This window comes from Rhamphochromis longiceps, linkage group LG7 (genome assembly GCF_057381845.1).
Source record: "Rhamphochromis longiceps isolate RC_006_pf linkage group LG7, R_longiceps_female_GT1.1, whole genome shotgun sequence".
In the NCBI taxonomy this organism is placed as follows: Eukaryota; Metazoa; Chordata; class Actinopteri; order Cichliformes; family Cichlidae; genus Rhamphochromis; species Rhamphochromis longiceps.
The window spans coordinates 70,613,163-70,634,836 of record NC_140563.1 but is presented as its reverse complement, the minus strand read 5'-3'; the positions used below and the strand labels follow the sequence as shown (position 1 = coordinate 70,634,836).

General features: G+C 44.0%; 1 protein-coding gene across 1 annotated transcript; it reads left to right on the top strand.

Annotated features, from left to right (window-relative positions):
- Positions 1 to 3,300: 3,300 nt before the first annotated feature.
- On the top strand, positions 3,301 to 21,561 carry LOC146666958 (rab3 GTPase-activating protein catalytic subunit-like; the record flags this gene model as incomplete). Its single annotated transcript, XM_085411005.1, has 14 exons — positions 3,301 to 3,371; positions 4,124 to 4,197; positions 5,750 to 5,842; positions 5,983 to 6,155; positions 6,757 to 6,858; positions 7,002 to 7,174; positions 12,101 to 12,155; positions 12,458 to 12,826; positions 13,564 to 13,701; positions 15,626 to 15,853; positions 16,595 to 16,691; positions 19,435 to 19,538; positions 20,338 to 20,453; positions 20,751 to 21,561. Coding segments are annotated over 14 exons (1,977 nt in total), but the record flags the coding sequence as incomplete, so codon positions are not given.
- Positions 21,562 to 21,674: the final 113 nt, after the last annotated feature.

Here is a 21,674-nt window from a genome sequence, read left to right as displayed (position 1 = left end):
TCTAACACTGACGTTATTCCATGTTAATTATTTTTTCTCCGTGAAAAACACAGCAACTCATCTTATCCCGGGGTGCCAGGAAGTCGAGCTGCGGATCTCAGCAGAAAACTGATTGCAGGTTGATCCAGGTATACATTTGAAACAGGTTCTCCTCGGTGACGTGACAGTCGGAACGCATCTGCATAACCATGGTTACAGGGGGACGCTTTGGAGCTCTGCTGCTCAGCAGCAAAATATTTCAGATCACTATGTAAATACTCCAACTCTAAAACCAAGTAAAATAAATATGCTGCATATGTGTATAGTGCGTTCATGTGTGTGTGTGTGCGCTGCGTGGTGACGTAGGCGCGTGCATGTGTGCCCCGGTCACAGCTCCTTTCAGCATGGCCGGAGGTAAGTCACTGCCACGTTGCTCTCAGCTAATTAAAGTTTGTTCAGATCCCAAGCTGCAATGTGAATACAGCCAAACCGCCGCGTTTTTGTTTGTCATTAAGAGACTCATTCGGGATAAGTTTTGTGGAGGGCGGAGTTCACTAATATACGCTTATGAGTTTTAGCCGAGAACGCAGCTAAAATGCTAGCATGCTAAGTTAGCCTGATTGCTAGCGGCTACTCGCGGCAGTCTTTTTTTAACAGCATGCACTCTTTTTTCCTTCGTCAGGAGAGGTGTACTGGCAGTCGCGTGACACACACAGATCAGACACATATTTCTGTGTTGCAGATATGGAGATGTTCTTATGTTTTGGAGATGCAGTCTTTCATTCATTGTTTTTATAAGTACAGTGTTGTACTGCCTGTTAGATGGCGGTTATTAATATAATTGTACTGAAGTATAATGTTTGAACTATAAGTACCAGAATATTGGGTCCTGGTTATTGAATTGTATTTATCTGACTGTTTATTTGTTTTTGAATTATTTTGTTTATTGTTCTTATAAGTTGTTTTTGATGTTTTTTCAGTGACATATTATTTATTTTGTGCTTTTTGTTTTTGAGAGCTTAAGTTAATGTTTTAAAACAATTTGTTGTATTTGATTCATTATATTATTGTAGTGTTAATGAAGCTGCAGACACAGCTGCTTTCAGCATGGCCGGAGGAGAGGTGTACTGGCAGTCGCGTGACACACACAGATCAGACACATGTTTCTGTGTTGCAGATGTGCAGTAAAGAGCCAAAGACCCAGTACTGTCTCCTGCCTCTTACTTTCACGCCAGAACACAACGCAAGAACAACAGGCGTAACACATGAACGGGTTACACATACTGAGGTGAGTTGTTGAGGATATGTCGAGCTGTCGATAAGCACGGCTGTTTTTGTGCTCTTATATACTGTTAGCCTGTTTTGCTGGCGTTAGTGAAGCTGTTTTCAACTGGATGTAACATTGTTGAACTCTGATGATTAATGAATAAACTCTCGATGTGACGACGTGAGCATGTAATTGTAACCCTGTGTTCATTTAGTCGTTTGATACCGTTTAATATCCAGTACATCTATTGGGTGTTTTATAACATGCCCTGGAATCATTTTAAGTTTTACAATGCCGGTGATTTACGACTCTTTCGCGACAGTCAACTGTGGCGTAAACTCTGGCGGGTCTCAGAGCTAGCTTATGTGAGCCAGCAGTGACATCTATACATGCAGTAGCCTTAAAATACTGATTATTTATTCTCCTGCTAGGTAAGAATTTGTGTTTTATACGTTTATTGTCACATTGTGCGCCATGTTATTGTTTCGGTGAAATGAATTTCTACAATGGCGGACTTAGACAAAATAGTGTTACTGTTAATTTGACTCTCTGCAGTGTTTAAATGCTTACATATACACACACAGTTACTGTCCCGCCACACGTAGGACTCAGTTCTGCTTCTATGCCCCATCTTTGTTTACTCTTTCCCACCCAACAAGTGCATAAATAAGATGTTAAAAACGTCATCATCATATCAAACATGATCGATTTGGGGGGAGTTTGTTTGGCACATGCTGACTGCATCTAATTATAATCAGAAGAGGAGGCGAGAGCAGAGAACGAGAGTGCAGCAGTTTGGTGAAGAAGAGGTGAGCATCCAAGAGACGAGCAAGAGGACGGTTTCAAAGCAGACATTATGGCACAATAAAAGCTGTAAGAGCAGAGATTCATTCATATCTTTACTATTTTTCTTTAGCTTTTACTCCCGCTGCTTACAATAAATCCGAGATAAAGAACAAACAAGAACAACTCACATGGCATTGATTGTTTAGTTCAGTGTCACTCTGTGATTGTTTGACATTTCATATAAATGTGACTCTAAAATATAGCCAATAATAAAAAGCTGCTGTTACTGAGTGAAACTTGAAGGATTATGATAAACTTCAGTTCTTACTGAATCTGTAACATTGCTTTTTTTAAAATTGTTAAATGACTTTTGTGTCACTGTGCACAGTGAAAAGCTCACCTGATGTAGTGGTGAGGCCATGTTCACCACTAGATGGAGACAACCTGGCACAGGTATTTTCTATACACTAAATTTCACACTGAAAAGCCTTGGTGGGAATTTTTGTTTCATAGAAAGTAAAGGAAAACATGTCTTGAGGTCTTTTTCCAGTGTTTTCAAAATTGTGTTTTTCACATACACATCAAAACTTCACACAGACAAACACACACACAAAACAACAAAATATGTCAAATTAGGGAGGGCAGAGAGCGCAGCCTTTACATTGTTTTATTGTAGAGTGACAGGAACTGCCTATGAGCTTCTAATCAAGCAGAAGTGTTGACGGAAAATCTATCAAAGGAAATACATTGATGAAAATCAAAGAAGAGCAAATGTATGTGATGTTCCATTTTCCTGAGAGCTGATTGGCTGTGATGACTCCTTCAAGTACTTTGTCCTGCTAGTTAAGCCTGCTGTCTGTTCTCAGGCCTCCTCCTGTTTCACTGCCATATATCCACCACCAGAGGGCTCCACTGACCTGCCTGCTGACATCAGAGCACACCCCTGTGTCATGTGACCTGGCAGGAGTAGCAAAGCTGGACTCAGACCTGGCCAGGCAAGTTCAAAGGCAGCTGTGGTAGAGAGAGTATATGGGCTCAAATTGTGGTCATAAATATTTTGTACTTGTAAATCAGGATTTGTGTGTGTATGGGATCAGAACGATGCCACCTTGAAATGAAACCGAAAAAAATATTGAAACTGAAAAAAATATTGAAACTGAAATAAATGTACAGCGCGGCTGCAGTCACGGACAAACTTGCATGTGTCTGTTCGGGAATGGCAGATGCTGAGAGGTCCAGCGTTTACATTACCGGCTATTTCAAAGTGACAGCCTGAGGTGTTCTTCAGTAAATTGGACTACCAGACAGGAGGACCTGAGGCCCCACCGTATTATTTTCGGTAAGTTAAATGTGTGTGTAAGCTAATCCGTAACTTAGGTCCTTAGGTGAGCACTCGGCTGTCGGGGAAACTTGTTTTGTAAAGTTCGTTTAGCTAACCCGTGCAGGTGAATGAATTTACCCTGACTAAAGAAATCAAGAGAAACGCACCGGGCTGCTCAGTGACTAACCACGGTTACTGTACTTTCTTTATGAGTATTATACTGTAAGAGCAACAGGCTGGACTCTGCTTCTGCTCCTGTGCAGAGCTGATTATTAATAAGAAGCTCGGTATACAGACAAGGATAACACAGTACCCGGGCTAGAAAGACAACTCCAGTTTGAGGCGCATGTCCTCCTGACATTTGGTGTTTGTGTTAACGATCCAATGGAAAAGCTTTGATGGGAGTGAGCTGTTCACTTGCACTATAGCACACAAAACGCTGCGCTGAGCACTGAGTGTTGCATCCGTGTACACACTGCATTGCTTCATATTTCACTCATAAAGTAGGAAATGGGTGGAGCAGTTTATTAAAAGGGTAAACGTACATGGGTTTGATTGTAAGGCCCAAACAGAGCTGGCACAGGTCTAACAAGCATGAAGGGACAAACTGAGTGTGACATAAGGAAATGCTTACATGTGTAATTATCTTGATTACTGGTGAAGGACTACGTCACATGTAATCAAACATGACTCATTACTTATAAAAACCCTTTAACTAAAAGTGTATCAGAAACTCTCCTCTACTGTTTACTCTGTTTATCACCCAACAGTGACCTCGACCCTCTTCAAGCTCCTCACTGGTCAGTTCGAGTCAGGACGGCTGAAAATCCTCAGTGTTTACTGGGTAAGTTAAGCTGATCAGTGGGACACTCGGGGACAGAGACCATGATGCTTTGGGGCAGACCACAGAGGTTTTACTAGTCAGTACAGATTTCAAACACACCGCTACATACAACATTAAGGTCAGTGCATTAAGTGCACTGACCTTAATGTTGTATTTTTCTGGTTGCTAATACACTTGGATCCATTACAAACATACACATTGTTGTGTGATGTGTGAAGACTTTTTATGGCTTTGTTTTTTGTCCAAACAGCACAGAGGAAACTATTTCTAAGCCAAGAGGCTAAAATTCATGCATCAAATTAGGGGTGCAACGATATTCGTATCGATATTGAACCGTTCGATACAGTGCTTTCGGTTCGGTACGCATATGTATCGAACAATACAAAATTTGTAATTTATTTTATTAACTTTCCTTCTGACGATGCTGTCTGTGTTGAGCGCTCAGTGAATCTGCGTTCGACTACTCCGCCTAGGCTCAAGAGTGCAGCCTAGGCGGAGTAGTCGAACGATTCCTCTGACATCGTCTTATTAATTGTTAGCTTACTATGCAAACATGACAAGTGAAATCTCCCGCAGCTTAAACATGTGAGAGGTTGATCGCGCAGAGAATCGCTGAGCTTAATGTGAGTGTGTGTGTAAAAGCAGCAGGATTTATATATTTGACTACGATGACCTGTATGACTGAGAACCTTCACAGACAGATATATATTTCAGTTCTGCTGAGCCAAATAAGACAGGTCAGGGTGAAGAAGTGACAGCCAAAGAAAAGCTTACCACAAAACGGAGAAGTTATGACAAATCAGACTATAAGGCAAAAAGAAAGTGCAGCTTTATGGTTTCATGGACAAAAGAATTTCTGTGGCTGCAATATGACGAGCTAAATAACCAGGGCTGCACATAAGTGGTCCGCAGGTGCGCATTCGCTGTCAAAATAAAAAACACGTACAAGGGTTAGGGTTAAATTTAAAAACTGTACTTTTGAGTTAAAATATATATTTATAATTTTAATAAATGACAAATTAAAAAGGCATGAACATTTTTTTTGTATCGAAAAAATATCGAACCGTGACACCAAAGTATCGAACCGAACCGAACCGTGAATTTTGTGTATCGTTGCACCCATGCATCAAATGATACGCAGCAGATAAGACGGATGTAATCAAGCTTCCGATAGAAAGAACATAGTAAAGGACAAATAAAGTGTCTTTTTTTCCTCATTGTTCTCTGTGTGGGCCTCCTACTTCCTCCCACAGTCCAAAGACATGCAGTTAGTGGGGACAGGTTCATTGGGGCTCTAAATTTCCCACGTTGTGAATGTCTGTCTCTGTTTGCCCTGCGACAGACTGGCGACCTGTCCAGGGTGTGCCCCGCCTCTCATGACAGCCCCAAGCACTTTACATGTGATGTAAAGTGGACTTTTCTTTTGTTGCCACGTCCATGATTTAGAAAATGTTACACAGATGTTGTCCTGCTTCGCTGTGCTGAAGCGTGTGCTTCATGAAAAGTTTGAATAAGAAAATATCAGGTCAGTAACTGTTTGTGTTCCCTGTAGGTGAGGCTGTGACAGAGCTCTTTAAACTCTGCTGTAGGACTGAGTGTACAGAGGAGATTCCTGGAAGAGGATACGCTGAAGATGAGGGCAAAGGTCAGGTTCCTGGCTTTACTTGTTGAGTGACCATACTGCATTCTGGAAACGTGTGTAGCTTACTGGGAGATCTGGGCATCTGTGCTGACCCGGGCCTCAGCAATTGAACAGAAACTCTTGGATGTGTTTGTCGTCTGTAGAAAACAGTGATATCAGCTCTGCTTTGTCCAAGCTGACCGAGCCAGCAGCAACTGTGCCCATTTCCAAACTGTCTGTCTCCAACATGGTGCACAGTGCCCGGAAGCACATTCGCCGCCATCGACGCATCGATGAGTCGCCCCTTAACACCGAGATACTCAATTCTGTCCTTCTGGTAAGAGTTAATCATGTAACCTGTTTAAAAGGCATTAACTAGTCGGAGTTGACTAATACTTGACTGAGTTTTAATGGTTTCAGCTCATTTTATGAGGAAACTGATTCTGACAGAAGAGGTGTGGATCCCGTGTTAGGAGACGGTGAGCGTGATATTCAGAGCAGCAGAGACCTCGGAGCGTGTGGTAGTTTGACTCGTACTGATGTGGCTCCTCTGCTTCTTTTCACAAACAGTTTTTCCTTCCTGGTTACTGTTGAGCCCGTCACACTCAGCAGCTCGAGCTCGAGCTAAGACAGCCTTGAATCTTAAAACTACAGCCGTAATTGCATTTATGTCTTAGAGTGCTGGCCACAGATATTGATCCCATCTGACAGCAGCTCAGTAAAGCACAAGAGCGTCATCTTAAACAGGATATCAGGCAGCGTTCTTATTTTTATTGTCTACTTCTGGTCACATCCTGCTTTTGCCACTGAGCGATCAGCATCCTGTGTTTTATCATGAAGTGATGACTACGTGAGCTGCACTTGTTTAATTCTTCTAACATCTATAAAACAACAGAGTTTCTAAATGACAGACTTATTTATTTGTGTTTGTGTCTCAGTATCTGTTTCCAGATGCTGCTGTGGAGAAGTCTGACTGTAAGAATAACACTCAGCTGTCCAACTCCAGTGGGACATTGGAGCAAGAGAAAACCTCTGATTATGTATGTTTGCCTCTTCACCACTCGCACACTCAAGGTTACACTCAGGTCAGGTCCAATATAAGTTTCAGAGTGAAGACAGGCTCAGTGCTGTCAGTACTTTGTCAGGATTTTTATTGATTTCATGGTCTTTTCCCTCGTTGTAGAACCTTTTCCACCAGCTGAAGTCGGCCCCCAGTGACAGTCTGACCTACCGTCTGGCTCTGTGTGTGTGTCTGTTCAACTATTACTACGGTGGGCTGCGGGCTGTTGGACACCTCTGGCAGGAGTTTGTCCTTGAGTTGCGTTACCGGTGGGAAAATAACCATGTTATTTGTGGGTGGGTACCTCACAGGCTCGTGCTGCTTTGATTTTAAAGATGTCACACATATTAACATTTTCATTTTATAGCAGGTAAAATAAGTATTGAACACGTCAGCAGTTCTCTAAGCAAATATATTTCTAAAGGTGCTTTGATGTGAAATTATCACCAGATGTCGGTAACACAGGGACATTAAACACACAGACATTTATTTATTACTTTATACAAATGTTGGTGATGACAGTTCATGGCAGCTTCTGTATGGAGAAACCAGTCCCATCATTGCTCATGACTTTGACCCACTCACCACACAAACAGTCTATAAATCCCGAATGCTCCGTGGATCCTTCCCACAGATTCAGCTCAGGTGATTGGCTGGGCCGTTCCAGCAGCTTTACTTGATTCCTCTGAAACCAACAGTTTCCATTGGCTGTGTTTGTGATCATGGTCTTGCTGAAACATCCATCCTTGTTTCATCTTCATCATCCTGGTAGATGGCAGCAGATTTTAATCAACAATGTCTCCATTCATCCTTCCTGGAGTTAGATTTAATGGCTCAGTCCCTTTTGCAGCTTGTTATAAGGTTTTTATGCATAAGTTTTCTAAGCAATCACACATTTTTTTGGGAACATCAAAATCATAATGCTCCCACCTCCAGTGTTGCTGTGGTGTTTTTGGGATGCAGCCACCCAAACACGGTGTGTTTACAGCATTCAAAGAGTTTTGCTCTTAACAAAGGCAGTCGCACTTTTCTCCTCTCCCTTAGCTTCCCTGCTTAGCCTCTTGTGTCCTTGTCTAGTCTCGTGTTTTTTGTATTACTTTTCCCTGGAACAGTCTCTCACAGTCTGTTCTCTAAAACCTAAAAGAGGAATTATGGATTGGATCAACTGCTCCCTGAATGCAATTGACACCCCTTTCTCAACGAGAAGTCTGGGCTCGGGTGAGCCTGAGTGCTGAAGATATCTACCTATTCGGAACCATGGTAACAGGGTTCTGGCTGATCGGAGCTGGCTTGGCCCTGACTTATGGAAGAATTAAGAAAGCGGAACCGGCTGTTCAAACCCCCACAAGGCTGCCCGCTGGGATTCAAACGATGGGGAGAGGCGTGAGTTTCTCAAAATGGGCTCATTGAACGCAGCATGGATAAGATCTTGGAGAACGCACGGCTGCTGTGAACACTCAGAATAAGACTTCTGAGTGCAAATTGGATCACATCTTGGAGAAGCTGACTGCGGTCGTTACTAACTTGTTATTTTCTGTTATACTGCGAGAGTACTGTTGCCCGCGAAGGGTTGTTGTTGGTGTGGAGAAAAATGGCGTAACAAATAAAGCGCTGGGAGTGAGACTACGACGTCGTGTCTTTGAGTTCTCAGAATCGGCTCTCTGAGCACAAGAATGACAACATCACGGAGCGCAAGTTTGATAACATCATGGAGAAGCTCACGGCTCTCCAACGGGAGATTGAGAGACCAGTGTCGGAGTGTTAGAACAGCTTTGAAATTCATATGAGCTGTTCGCACTAAAGTAAAAACCTCCATCACTTATGCGGATACCCCTTCGGCCCCAGCCGTGGGCTCAAGGCTGGAGCCGAACAACAACTCCCTGATAACGACTGTGTTTAGACTGTTCTTCCCACTCCATGCAAGGCCACCTGGGTTGGCTGGAAGACTGTTTACTTAGCCTGGCAGGGAGGAGGACACTGTCTCAGCTGAACTCTGGACACGCAAACGCTTACACAGACATATATACACATGCAGATGTACACTCCTCCCCCCTCCCCCTCCAAACGCCTTCGACGCTTATTCCCCTCCGATGCTGACGGTGGATCAAGGAGACCAGCGCACGCAGGCCTGGATGTACTGTCTACACTGGCTGTCTCTCACCCTTTACCCATCCCTGTTGCTTGTCATGTGTTTCATGTGCAGAGGTGATTTTTTCTGTTCTCAGACTGATCTCCCTGTTGGAGCTCAGTCTGGGGGGAGTTGTTTTTTTTCTCCTTATCTTTCCTCATGTGGTGCATTTTCCATTGTTATACCTCTCTGACCTGTCTTCCCCATGTGATGTTTGTGTCATGTATGTATGGTCAGAAGGGTAAGATGGCGCTGGCAAAGGTCGGCAGCCTTAACCCAATTTCCATCGGGGTCAGCCTTCAGGATCAATAAAGTTTTATTGAATTGAATTAAGTGACCAAACTATATTAAAGTTAAAGCGTATTGTTGTACCTATGCATTACACTGGAGCAGAGCTTACATACATTCTTACCTGCTTACACTCATCATTCATTCGTCAAACTGAATAAAATAGCAATAAAATAGGGTGGCTGCAGCTCAGGCAGTAGAGCGGTTCGTCTACTGATCGGAAGGTTGGTGGTTCAATTCCTGGCTTCCCCCAGGCTGCATGCCAAATATCCTTGGGCAAGATACTAACCCCAAATTGCTCTCCGATGCGTTCATCGGAGTGTGTGTGTGTGTGTGTGTGTGTGTGTGTGAGAGAGAGAATGTTACTTAGAAAGCACCTAGAAAAATGTGCTTGTGCGAATGGGTGAATGCACAAGTTGTGTAAAGTGCTTTTAGTGCTCAGAAGAGTAGAAAAGCGCTATATAAGAACCAGTCCATTTACCATTTAACCAGAGGAGTATTGCACTGGTTGGATGGCAGCAGCCATGGAGGGAGGGTGTAATTGTCCCGTGTTATGCTGGTGTTTTGTATTAGATGTAAGCTTACATTTGGCAGCATTAGTGAACATTATACTGAATGTTACACAGGAGTGTCTCAGGTAGGAGGGAGGCTCACTCGGTCCATTCACTGAGCTTAGTGTTCAGTGATCGATGGTCCAGGGGAAAAGCTGTTTTCTTAGCCTGGCTGTCCTGTTTCTTGAACAGGTGCTGTCCAGGATGAGATGAGATTTGATTGGCTCTCCTGAGACAGCGAGTGCTGACCATGTCCTCCAGGGAAGGAAAGGGACAGGCACTATTCTTCTGTGCTGTCTCAATGACCCACTGAGCAGTTAGCATACCAAGCTGTTAGCAGTAGGTGGGGACACACTATGGTGCTGTGGTAAAAAAGCCACCAAGACTTTCTTCTCCAGATGGTTCCTCCTCCTCCTCAGCATCCTGAGGTGGAGTCTTTGACTTTGGACCATGAGAGGTCCTCAGCTACGTGAGTCCCCAGGAACGAGGACACTCGCTGAACACAGTCTGCTTGATGTGGAGAGGAACGTGTTTCCCTCTGCTGAGGTCACATCTCCTTAGTTTTGATGGCGCTGAGCAGACGCTTGTGTTCATTGCAGCAGCCTGTCAGGTTTTTAACCTCCTGCCTGTTCGCCGTCTTCTCCGCTGATGATTGTCGCATCATCAGCAAATGTAACGATGGTGTTAGAGGGGCAGGTAGGTGTGAACTCATGAGTGTACAGGAGAGCAGGCAAAGACGCCTGTGGATACTTTATGAATGCAGATGATAATATTCTGCCAGCGTTTCACAGACTTGTTCAGCAAACTTTAAACACACTTCACGCTTCTCTTTTTTTCTGTGGCTCTTGCGCACATATTGTTTTCTTTGAAACAGTCGTACCTGCTGATTCCAGGCCTTTCTGTGGCTCTTCATAACTGGGCCTTGACTCTTCTGATAATTCTTTTCACTGGTCTGTGTGAAATCTTGTGGGAAGCACCTGGTCGTGGCCCATTTATGGTGAAATAATATTCTTTCCACTTTACCAAAAGTGCGCTGGAACCTTCAGTAGTTCTACTGTGACCACTGCCACCAGCATGTTTTGCAAAAGTCTTGAGAGAGCTCGTTGTTTTTACCCGTCATGAGACGTTTCTTGTGTGAAACCTGAATAATGAGACCATCAGTTGGGACTGAACCAGCTGATAGTTGATTTGATATTAATTGGCGAGGTCTGTGACGAGTTACATGACTCTTTGGTGGCAGGACTCCTGGGCTGGAGGTGCGAGTCCCACTGAGTCTGTGGATGTTGTTGGACTGTCCTGGTTTCCCACCTCGGGATAAGCAGACTACAGTAGCGGTTTCCCTTTCTATGAAGTGGGACTAGGGGCTGTGCTTGAACTTGGGAATGATACTCCAAAGCCTCCCTGGAAGTCTGTGACTGGGTCAGTTCGTTAGTTGAACCTGAGGTTGAGGATATATTTTCAGCCCTGGAGCTCCTCTGTCAGATGGTGACGGCATACAAAGTATCTGGTACCACTGTCCTCTGTGTGCTGCTGCTGTTGGTCCATCAGCTGTGGAGAGAGTGAAGAATAACTGATAATGAAAAGTTGTTGTTCTCGTTGAACTCTGTTATTGCTGCTTTATTCGTGGCCAACACTCAGCAGATATTGGCACCAGCCGATTTCAGTCGGGATCTCAAAGGACTTCGTGGAAGAGCAGAACCTATTTGCAGACATTTGTGGGACCTCGTTAGACTGTTGACTTGGACACAGACAGAAGACAGAAACACATTTTGAGACCAGAGGAGATGGATCTGTCAGAGCGGGGGCCCCCAGGCTGTGGAGTGCTTTGCCTCCATCATTATGTTGCCTTGATTGCATTTATTTTTATAAACAGCAGCTTGAGACTCATTTATTTAGCCTGGCTTTGAACTAGATTTGTGCTGTTTCATATTATTGTGAAGCACTCTGTGGTTCTTATCCTGTGCCATATAAATAAAGTCAAATGCTGGATGTCTGTACTTTGTCCAGCTGAGCCGACACTTTAGAATCGGGCTTTGGTCTTGTTGTCAGTCATGTTGGATCTCCGTCCGTCTCTAATAACAGACAAATGACCAAAATGTAAAAATCCAAGTACATAATACCAGGCACAAAAGCCCCTGCAGTGTTTGTGCCGTGCTCTAACTAAAACTTTGCTTGAAATTGTTTAAGCAGTATTTGTTTCTCTGTTAACACACTGGTGTTCACTCATATCCATCTCTGTGCTTCCTAATCTGCAGGCTGGCAGGTGGAGCTCCTGATCTTCGCTGTTGTCTTTTGCATCAGAAGTTCCAGGTAGCCACACAAAGTGCACAAAGATCAAGGACTAATCGAACGATTTAAAAGACAAAAAACAACATCATGCACATTTGTAGACTTGCAACTTTAATTCCAGTGGTTTATCAAAAGTGTTGTGTTAACTTTGATAATTGGAACGATGTTTAGGTGATAAAGAGAAAAATGAATTCTGAGAGCTGATGCTCAGTGTGATACAGCATCTTCAAACTCCCAAACACCTGTTTATGTCGTGTTGTCTGTTGAACACAAGTAGCAGTGTTATGTTTCCATGTGTGAAAAGAGTTTTTGTTCCTGGACAGATGCTGAATTGTTGTATCAAAAGGAAGAAGGCCAGAGATGAATCTCACAAGGTACCCGAGGGGAAAGAAAAGGAACACAGGGTCTCAGGTGCCTGCCAGAAGAGCCGCCAAGGACCAGAGTGTGCAACCAGTGCTTCCAGTTCAACAAGAGAGATGTCTCAAGGAAAATCCTGGGACTCGTGGAGTGACAGCGAGGAGGAATTCTTCGAGTGCCTGAGTGACCAGGGCGAGACTGAGGCGACACAAGCTGAGGGCAGAGCTGAGGGCAGGCTGCACCCCTACAACAACATGACTCTGCTCAACTCTGCAGAGCCTCTCTATGTTCACAGGTCAGAGTCACTGCCTCACTGTGCAAACACATCATATGCTGTTATTTATTCCAAATACAGCATGTTGAAAATAATAGTCGGGTCACATGGGGTGGAGCCTATCCCATACCATAGGGCGAGAGGCGGGGTTCACCCTGGACAGGTCGCCAGTCGCAGGGCGAACACAGAGAGACAGACAAACATTTAACCCAGGGGTGGGCAACTCCAGGCCTCGAGGGCCGGCGTCCTGCAGATCTTACCCTGTGTCAACACACCTGAATCAGATGGTTAGTTCAGCCTCTGGAGAACTTCCACGATAAGGATAAGCTTTATTTGTTGGTTGCCTGCAACTGAGATGACCTAATCGACCATACATACAATGTACAAACTTAACATTGGGGATACAGGTCAGGCTAACTAGCAACAAAGGATAGCCCTAACCCAAGACACGTTGAGGAGGTAATTTAGCCATTTAAATCAGCTGTGTTGGATCAAGGACACATCTAAAACCTGCAGGACACCGGCCCTCGAGGCCTGGAGTTGGACACCTCTGATTTATGCTCTCATTCACACCTGTGGGCAGTTTAGAGTCAGAGTTAACCCAACCCCACTCGCTCCATGTTCAAAGACCTGCAGTTAATAATTAGAACTAAAAGAAAGCGGTTGTAACAGTACAGAGGCGACCTTTGTGTGACAAAACCATGAAAGCAGATCTCATATAAGTGGTTCACAGAAATGTTATTAACCTCAGCTGAAGCTGACTGAGTCTGATATCTGTGCATCATGTTTCATTTTCAGGAACCTGCTCCAATGACAGAGGACCTGTTAGCAGAGCAGTCAGAGGTACTGACCAAACTGGGCACATCAGCTGAAGGTACCCACCTGCGTGCTCGGATGCAGAGTGCCTGTCTGCTATCTGACATGGAGTCCTTCAAAGTGAGTCGGACACACTCTGGGTCAGCTGTCTCCTAAGTTTCTTAGTGCTTCCTGTCTAACATCCACACTTAGACGGACACATCGGAGAGCAGCTTGGGGTTAGTATCTTGGCTATGGGGCGATTGTGGCTCAAGAGTTGGGAGTTCGCCTTGTAATCGGAAGGTTGCCGGTTCGAGCCCCGGCTCGGACAGTCTCGGTCGTTGTGTCCTTGGGCAAGACACTTCACCCGTTGCCTACTGGTGGTGGTCAGAGGGCCCGGTGGCGCCAGTGTCCGGCAGCCTCGCCTCTGTCAGTGCGCCCCAGGGTGGCTGTGGTTACAATGTAGCTGCCATCACCAGTGTGTGAATGTGTGTGTGAATGGGTGGATGACTGGTTGTGTAAACCTAGGGACTAGTAAAGCACTATACAAATACAGGCCATTTACCAAGGATACTTGGCCTGCAGACTGGAGGAACCAGGGAGTGAACCACGACCTTCTGATCAGTAGATGACCTGCTAATGAGCTACAGCCACCCGTTAGCCTTTAGCATTAGCCACATGTTGTGGAAGTTTTCCATTAAATAAAGCCTGCAGACGAGCGGTAGCTAACATTCTTTAATCAAAACAAAGAACAGAAAACCAAGCTTGGTGGAGAGCCTGCATGATCGCGGGGCAGACGGTCAGCAGAGTCTCCCTGAGCCTAGCGTGGCTCTCAGTTAAAAAACCTTCTTCAGGAACAAAAGGCAGTGCACCGCTGTTTCACACCTTAAGGTCCACACTCCCTTGCTGCCTCCCAGAGTCCTCGAAGAGACAAAAGATTCTTCCTGTGGAGTTCTGCTTCCCCCCAACTTCCTTACCAGACTCCCACCATCTGTGTAACTGCATGAGTGTGAGACATGCTAAAATCCAGTGGCACCAAGGCATTATACAATAACATAATATGAATAATACATAAATAAAAGAAATTCTTATACACACATTAGCGTCAGTGTGCCCTCGAGTTGCTACATGTCTGCTAGTTTTACTGTTCAGGATGTTTTGTGTGTGTGTGTGAACTGCCTGCAGTGAACATAACTGTGCAGTCACACACACACACAGTAGTCACAGAGAGTACCGCTGTGGTAGGGTGACCATAAAGAGGACACTGGGCCCAGTCATGAAGAACTTTAATAATACTGTTAGCTTAAAGAAAACGACGTCTTCTCTGTGCAGTTAATGAATGGGATATTAATGAATTAATAAAAAATGTCATGTAGGCTTTTACAAGTAAACTAGTGTGAAATAAGAGGACTGTTGATCAGCCTACGCTGTGGAAAGCTGTGACTCTGTCACTGACACGTGTGGCATGATGGATGCAGTCATGCTGGGAGAAGCTACGTGAGTGCAGAAACCTCTGATCACCAGACGATCACGTGGTCGTCAGTTTTCAAACAGCTCATTGCAGTTTGATAAATCATCTTCAGAGGTTATTTGAACCTTGTCTTTGCAGAGACCTGCAGATCTGAGGCAGTAATGCAGTGATAATGACCAGCACACAGTGTAAGTCATGCTGCAGCTGCCCTGAATCTACAGTGTTGGTTATTCCCACCATGTCTCTATGTTTCTGATCCAGTGTGGACGAGCTCTTTATTCAGTCTGAACTGGTTTTAATACTAAAATACAATTGATTTGTTATTCATAGATTTTCAGATTTACTCTTACACAAAAAAGTAAAACATTTTTGTTGCCAGATCACACGTATTTACTTCCAGTCCTGAACAGAAGGAAATCGTTTTGATGCCTAAATGACATTTTATGTTCAGTGACAGCCTGGTGTGCTTGGGTCCATGAATGCAGTGGTGTCGTGAGTGGGCCCTGCTCGAGTCGTCAGTGCCAGTATGAGGTGTCAGTGAATATATTTACACATTACTTCATTTAAAGTACGAGTTTGTGTCTCTGTCCACAGGCAGCCAACCCCGGCTGTGTCCTGGAGGATTTTGTGCGCTGGTATTCACCTCGGGATTACGTAGAAGAGGAAGTGGTCGATGAGAAGGGCAACACGATGGTGACGGGGACACTCAGTCCCAGGATGAAGATCCCAGGCAACATGTGGGTGGAGGCTTGGGAGACTGCCAGGGTCACACCTGCACGACGCCAAAAAAGACTTTTTGATGACACCAAGGAGGCCGAGAAGGTCTGAAGCAGGTCGTTCGTTTTGCCGCATGCGTGTTTTTAAGCCAAACGTGTTTACTAAGTGGATCACAAAGTGTTTTCATGAATGTTTCTGCTGATTTTCAGGATCAGCTTCTGCCATGGGACCGTTTTGGCTCATGTATGTTGGAGAAGTCAGTTTAACACAGATCTGTGCTCACAGACATGTTGAAGCATTTTCACATGTTGATGAAAAAGGATCTGATGCTGTCACACACGATGTTTAACTGACACACAGCAGCTTTCTGTGGTGTGATGGTGTTAAATGAAGAACAACTTTAAACCAGCTTCTATTAATGATCCGGTCGGCTTTATGGGAAAGGGACAAACAGTAACTGGGGTTGTTTCCTCACCCAAAGAGGGTCCTGGATTTGGACCCGGGCAGGTCCCTGCCAAGCGTTTGCATGTTCTTCCTGCACATATGAAAGCAGAGCTCGGCGCTCCAGTTTGCACCATCACTGAAAATGTTGCCTGTCTTTTAAAGACATTGTTTATCCAAAAAGAGAAAGTTAAAAATAATGCTCACTGATAGTCTTATGACAGATTTAAAGATCTGGGTATGACTGGTCCCTCTGTGAATAACCATCATAGAGAAAGGTCACCGTTTATCTGGAGTCTTCTTCAGAGGCAGCCTGTTGGCTGTGCAAAAATATTCTGTTGATCTGAAAGAGCAAAAGGAAAACAGAAGCCAGGCAAACTAAACTTTTTGGGGGTTTGTCTTTAGGTTCTGCACTACATGGCGATGCAGAAACCTGCAGACCTGGCCCGTCACCTCCTGCCCTGTATACTTCATGCAACTATTCTGAAGTTGAAGGAAGAAGGTAAGTCCTCACCGTTTGGTTGAAAAACACGTTTATATGAAATAAAATCAGGGAAAATAACTCTGAGCCCACAGCAGGTAAATTACAGTAAGACCGAAATACAAAAAACTAAAGATATTAAAATAAGTACTAAGAAAATGAAATGCAACCCGAGATGTTAATGGAGAAAAAAACCAGAAGCTGCATGAATAAAAAAGTAGAAATCTTGGACGCTGCCAGCATAATGCACAGGCTTTTGACGGGGCTCGCACACAAACACAAAGCATAGGATGAAGCATCACCAAATATGTTTCCAAACCAAAGAAGATAAGATGAAGCATACCTGCGCAGCGGTGGGTGATGAGGAGAGGCCGCAGCGTGTCTGTCTTAAAGTGCAAGTTTGTGACAGTTTAAAGCTTAACAAGCTAAGACGCCAAACATCCAGAGCACAAAGACAAGTCAGAGGGCTTTTTCAGACACACACTTCTAAACTGTCGTGCTCAACAGTGTCTCTGCTAAAACTGCGTCTGTGCTCTGCCCCTGTAAAGTTGCCTATCGAGTGCTTAATGATAAGGTGCATGCTAGCTGCTTTCCTCTGCAGGTGGATAAAGCCACTGATAGTGACAAAGGAATGACTTCTCTGCAGACAGGCTCCTGCCAGAAACGTGAGGACTGTGTGGGGATGTGCAGACGGGGGCGCGACGGCTGGGAAACGAGGAGGGCTGCAAGTGGATGCACTGTATGATACACGCTGGCGTCTAGACAGCTCAGTCCTGAGCTGAGTGATGTAATGACTGATTGCATCGACACAGTCATTACATCAAAATACAACCCCTTTTTTTCGGCACTGAAACGAAACAGGCTCCGCCCACACAGCCGTTCTGTATCACAGCTGTGATGCAAAAAGATTTGGGCACCACTGGTATAGAGTGACTGAAACCCAGAACCTGGAAGTGTCCAGTGATGTGAGGGTAAAGGACGTCTCACTGTGTACTTTGGTGCACAGATGAGTTTGTGGTCGGTTCAGTGAATGCAGCCCATGAGCTGCAGAAAAAGCCCAAATCCTGAGCCCCCCAAGATTTGGGCTCAAGATGTGTTCTGCACTGCAGGCCCTTGGACTCCATCAGGGTTTGGGCCAGTTTTGAGCTCTTATAAGTATCAGAGATGGACACGTGATGTTTTCAGGGCTGCGTAGGCATGATGGGTAGAACATGACCCTGGAGTTAAAATGCAGGTAAATGTGATTTAGTTTGTTTACTCTAACTAGCTACCCAACCCTCACTGTGAAAGGAGCCTGGAAAGTTTCCCCAACATGAATTTCTTTCAGTCAAGTTTTCTCCAGTAATGATCAGAAATCAGATAAAACCCACTCTTTATTTTATTCTACACACAATAAATTGATAATTATTCCAGGATACAGAAAAGTCTAGATTTCGTCTTCAGACTGTCACATCTGGAGCAGGGCATAATTTGAATTGGTTTTTAGAAGAAGCTAAAGATCTTTCAGTCGTGTTGCTGTTGTTCCCTGACACCTGCAGTGCAACCATTAATTTAGCTAATGAGAGTTCACGTATAATTATAACAGGTCTTAGTTTCTGGATCGTCTCTAAGTTGACTGTATACTGCTAAGACCAGTTCTGAGTCTAGAGACAGCCAATGAGAGACACTAGTAAGGACATCACTGAGGAGAGTTTTCTAGTACTTTGGAGAAACCTCAATCAGCTAACGTCCTGCTGTGATACTCAGACCTTTTCTCTAATTAAACCAGAAAGCTAGTTTTCATTTATTCTGTAATATCCCAGAATGTTTCAGCAGGTCAGAAATGCTTTGGTGCATATCCAGGTTGTATGCAAATTAATTCTGATTAAGTCTGGACTACAAAATACAAAACATAGCAACAATAATGTCCTCGTTTCACTTCTTTAAAAAATGTATTTTGATCTTATGACACTTACTAAAAGCTTTACTTCCAGAGGTTGACAGAGACGCTCCGTGCTGATAACACGTGAATGTGTGAAGGTTTGTATCATATCTATCTAATAGACTCCAGTTTGTGCATGTAAATGGAGAGTCCTCTTCACACACTGAGGTTAGTTATGGAGTTCCACAGGGTTCAGTGCTAGGACCAATTCTGTTTACATTATACATGCTTCCCTTAGGCAGCATCATTGGAAGACATAGCATACATTTACACTGCTATGCAGATGACACCCAGCTCTATCTGTCCATGAAGCCAGATAACACACACCAATGGGTTAAACTGCAGGAATGTCTTAAAGACACAAAGACCTGGATGGCCGCTAACTTTCTGCTTCTTAATTCAGATCAAACTGAGGTTATTGTACTCGGTTATTGCAGATGGCCCCGCCCCTCCCTGAGCCTGGCTCTGCTGAAGGCTTCTTCCTGTTTAAAGGGAGTTTTTCCTTGTGCCAAAGCACATGTGGGTATATTCCTGGACAAAAGGCTTAGTTCTATTTGCAGATGTGTTCTGTGATCCTCTGAAATAGCTGGATTAATTAACTCCAATAATAATCCATCAAGACTTTGTGGATATGTTTTAATCTCTGTAAAGATTATTATAAAATGTTGTGAAGGTTTTGTTTATTTCAAAAGGATCTGTATTAGTAAGATAATAGTTTGCAGGTTTACTCGATTTTAGGCTTTTTCTCATGTTAACAGTAATTGAGGTTACAAACGTGGCAGGTCTTTCTTTTAATCACAGCTTTCTGTCACTCTGGAAACACTGTCATTTCTTCTCTTTCAGAGTCTGCTGAAGATATTCCATCAGTGCAAAAAACCATTCAGCAAGCTACAGTTCAAGCGAGCAAGCTCCTGCAGTCCCCCAACCAGGACTACAAGAAGTTAGAGGTCAGTGAAAACTCGACCGGACTTTCCACAAATGATTCAGTTTAAAAGAAAGTATCATTAGATTCACCCAAAAAAGTTTTGTTTTTAAATAAATTATTGATTGATTGTTAACTGTGTTTTTGTTGTAGTTGAGTATGTGCTGTACATGAGGTGTACGTAGACTGGACAGTGTGCACCATGGCTGAGAACTTGGCTGATAATTATTATGGCCATTGATGGTTGAACCATGAAAACAGGGGTGTGGTGCAGTGGGATTGTAGTGGGAGCTGGAGTAACAAACTCCAGTGCTTCCTCAGTGATGGCTAACTATTTTCTAAACCTAGGTAATTCCTTCGGCTGTTCCCACCTGGGCTCAAAGCTTTTATACTCTGCTGATATCGGATGTGTTTATCAGTGATCGAAAACAGAGACTGAGATTGTTATTATTGAGTTTGATCACACGTTAGGTGCATTAAACACCTGCTTTAATACTGTCCTAAAGTCTGAGAACAATCATCACTTCTTCACATATAAAAATGTTCTTCTCACTAGCACTCAGTATCCATACAGCCCCTTTTCTTTGAATAACACTGTACAGCTGCACAGCTAAACCCCACCATGTTAGTTTTGCTTGATTGGACAGTCTTGTTGTGTAAAAGCATTCTTGGCTTTCTCAAAGTACATTTAAGTATGCCATGTATCCACTGTGACTCCAAACACGCCTTTTACACCCCGAGACTCAGCCTATAACGTTGCCACGTAGTCTTGGGGTCTCATGCTGTCAGGATTGAGCAGACAGTTGTTCTTGTCCTGTGTGCAGGATTTCATTAACCAGCTGCTGAGCATGGAGACAGTCATCACTCAAGCTCGCTCGCTCAAGGCCAAGTTCTCCGTTCCTGAGGACGACAGCGGAGAGGCTGCTGATGAACTGAAGAAGTGAGTCGCAGAGTTTGAGCTGCGCTCACTGACAGCTTTGTTTGTGCTGTTGGTAACATGTAACAGTCTTCACCGTCACTATAGATAGTTAGTCAGTAACAGGTTGTCACGATGAATCTGTTAACGTTTCACAAAGACGGCGTCTGAAGGATCACAGTCAGTTCACACGTTTCTTTCTCGCTCATGTTGGTGGTCTTATTTTATAGTTTTGGTGTCTTCAGGTTTTACATGTTCTTATTTAAGTGTTTTGTTTTGTGGGAATATTGTAACATTTCCCACATTGTGTGTTGTCTCTAGGTTTGTGAGCTCCCTGCTGGAGGAACCAGAGGTGGTAGTGACAGGAGCAGGCCAGGGCCTGGCTGGCAGTATAATCCACAGACTCTTCATCAGTGCTCAGAGGGTAACTCTCACTCTGCCTCCGTGTCCTTCCCACGTCTTGCTGTCAGTTTCATGTATACAGTCATGTATTTGTCATCTATAGAGACATCTTTAGAGGTACACACACACACCAGTCAACCACTTATTCAATATCAGCATCAAGAATAGGTCGGTGTCCCGGTCCTAGAACAAGACATGAAGTCAGCGCTGTTTTATTTATATATGCTTCATGTAGATGAAACTGGAAGGACGTGGTCAGCACTGATGTAAAGACGCGGTGTTTTCTGTCAGTGTCAGGAGAGTCTGCTCTATTGTAACGTTGTTTCTTCCTGAAACACACAATTGCTGCTGCTGTGCTGTGAAGCACGTTCAGAGCTATAAGAACCAGTCTGTTTAACTATCAATGAAAAATGAAGAATTATCAGTTTGACTGTGTGACAATTCTGCAGGAACAAAGTTGTGCAGCTCTCTCCACAGTGGAGCAGATCTCCTTCCTGTCTTTGACGCTTCTTTTTCTCTTTCTGCAGTAACAACTATTAATGTGCATTTGTATATGTTTACAGTGTTAGCAGAAACAAAGCTTTGGTGGCCGTGACTCCAGAGATGGAGCCGAGTATCTAATCGAATCATCGGTTTGTTCTTTAAGCCTTAAAAGTGTCCATGTGCTCCACACTGGATCCCAGATTGACTCTGATGCATCAACTGGAACATGAATCCAAAATCCTGCTCCTCACATTCAAGGTCTTAAATAATCAATAATAATTTCAACTGTATATTTGATGATTGTCAGCACAAAGAGGGAGAGAGAGGAACAGAGAGGGAGAGAGGGAGATGCAGAATGAG